The sequence below is a fragment of the Mesitornis unicolor genome, unplaced genomic scaffold (assembly GCF_000695765.1).
Source record: "Mesitornis unicolor isolate BGI_N332 unplaced genomic scaffold, ASM69576v1 scaffold30686, whole genome shotgun sequence".
Taxonomy (NCBI): Eukaryota; Metazoa; Chordata; class Aves; order Mesitornithiformes; family Mesitornithidae; genus Mesitornis; species Mesitornis unicolor.
Window position 1 is genome coordinate 381 of NW_010190798.1, and position 283 is coordinate 663.

At 64.7% G+C, this 283-nt stretch overlaps 1 protein-coding gene across 1 annotated transcript in view; it reads left to right on the plus strand.

Moving 5' to 3' along the window:
• Positions 1-214: 214 nt before the first annotated feature.
• SLC30A2 (solute carrier family 30 (zinc transporter), member 2) overlaps positions 215-283 on the plus strand; it is a gene marked incomplete at its 5' end in the record, with an annotated part of 1,114 nt that continues 1,045 nt past the window's right edge. The window contains 1 exon segment of the mRNA XM_010186534.1: positions 215-283. This exon segment is cut by the window's right edge and continues 73 nt beyond it. Coding sequence (XP_010184836.1) covers positions 215-283 — 69 coding nt within the window.

A 283-nucleotide genomic window follows, 5' to 3' on the forward strand; every position in this document is an offset into this window, starting at 1 on the left:
TGTCTGGCTCTGGGGGACCCCAGAGAGCACTCAGAGCATCCCAGGGTGGCCTCCATATGGGGACTGGGTGCTCTGGGGGCACTGCTGTCCCCATGCAGGAGCCACCCATGGAGGGGTGCTGGGAACCCACCCTGAGCCCCAGTTCCTGCGGGGGGCTTCTCAAGCTTGGTGTGGTGGTGAATCAGTAATGTGGGGTGGGGGGGTCTCTCCACAGAGATCCTGGGGGCCCTGCTGTCTGTGCTGTCCATCTGGGTGGTGACGGGGGTCCTGGTTTACCTGGCGG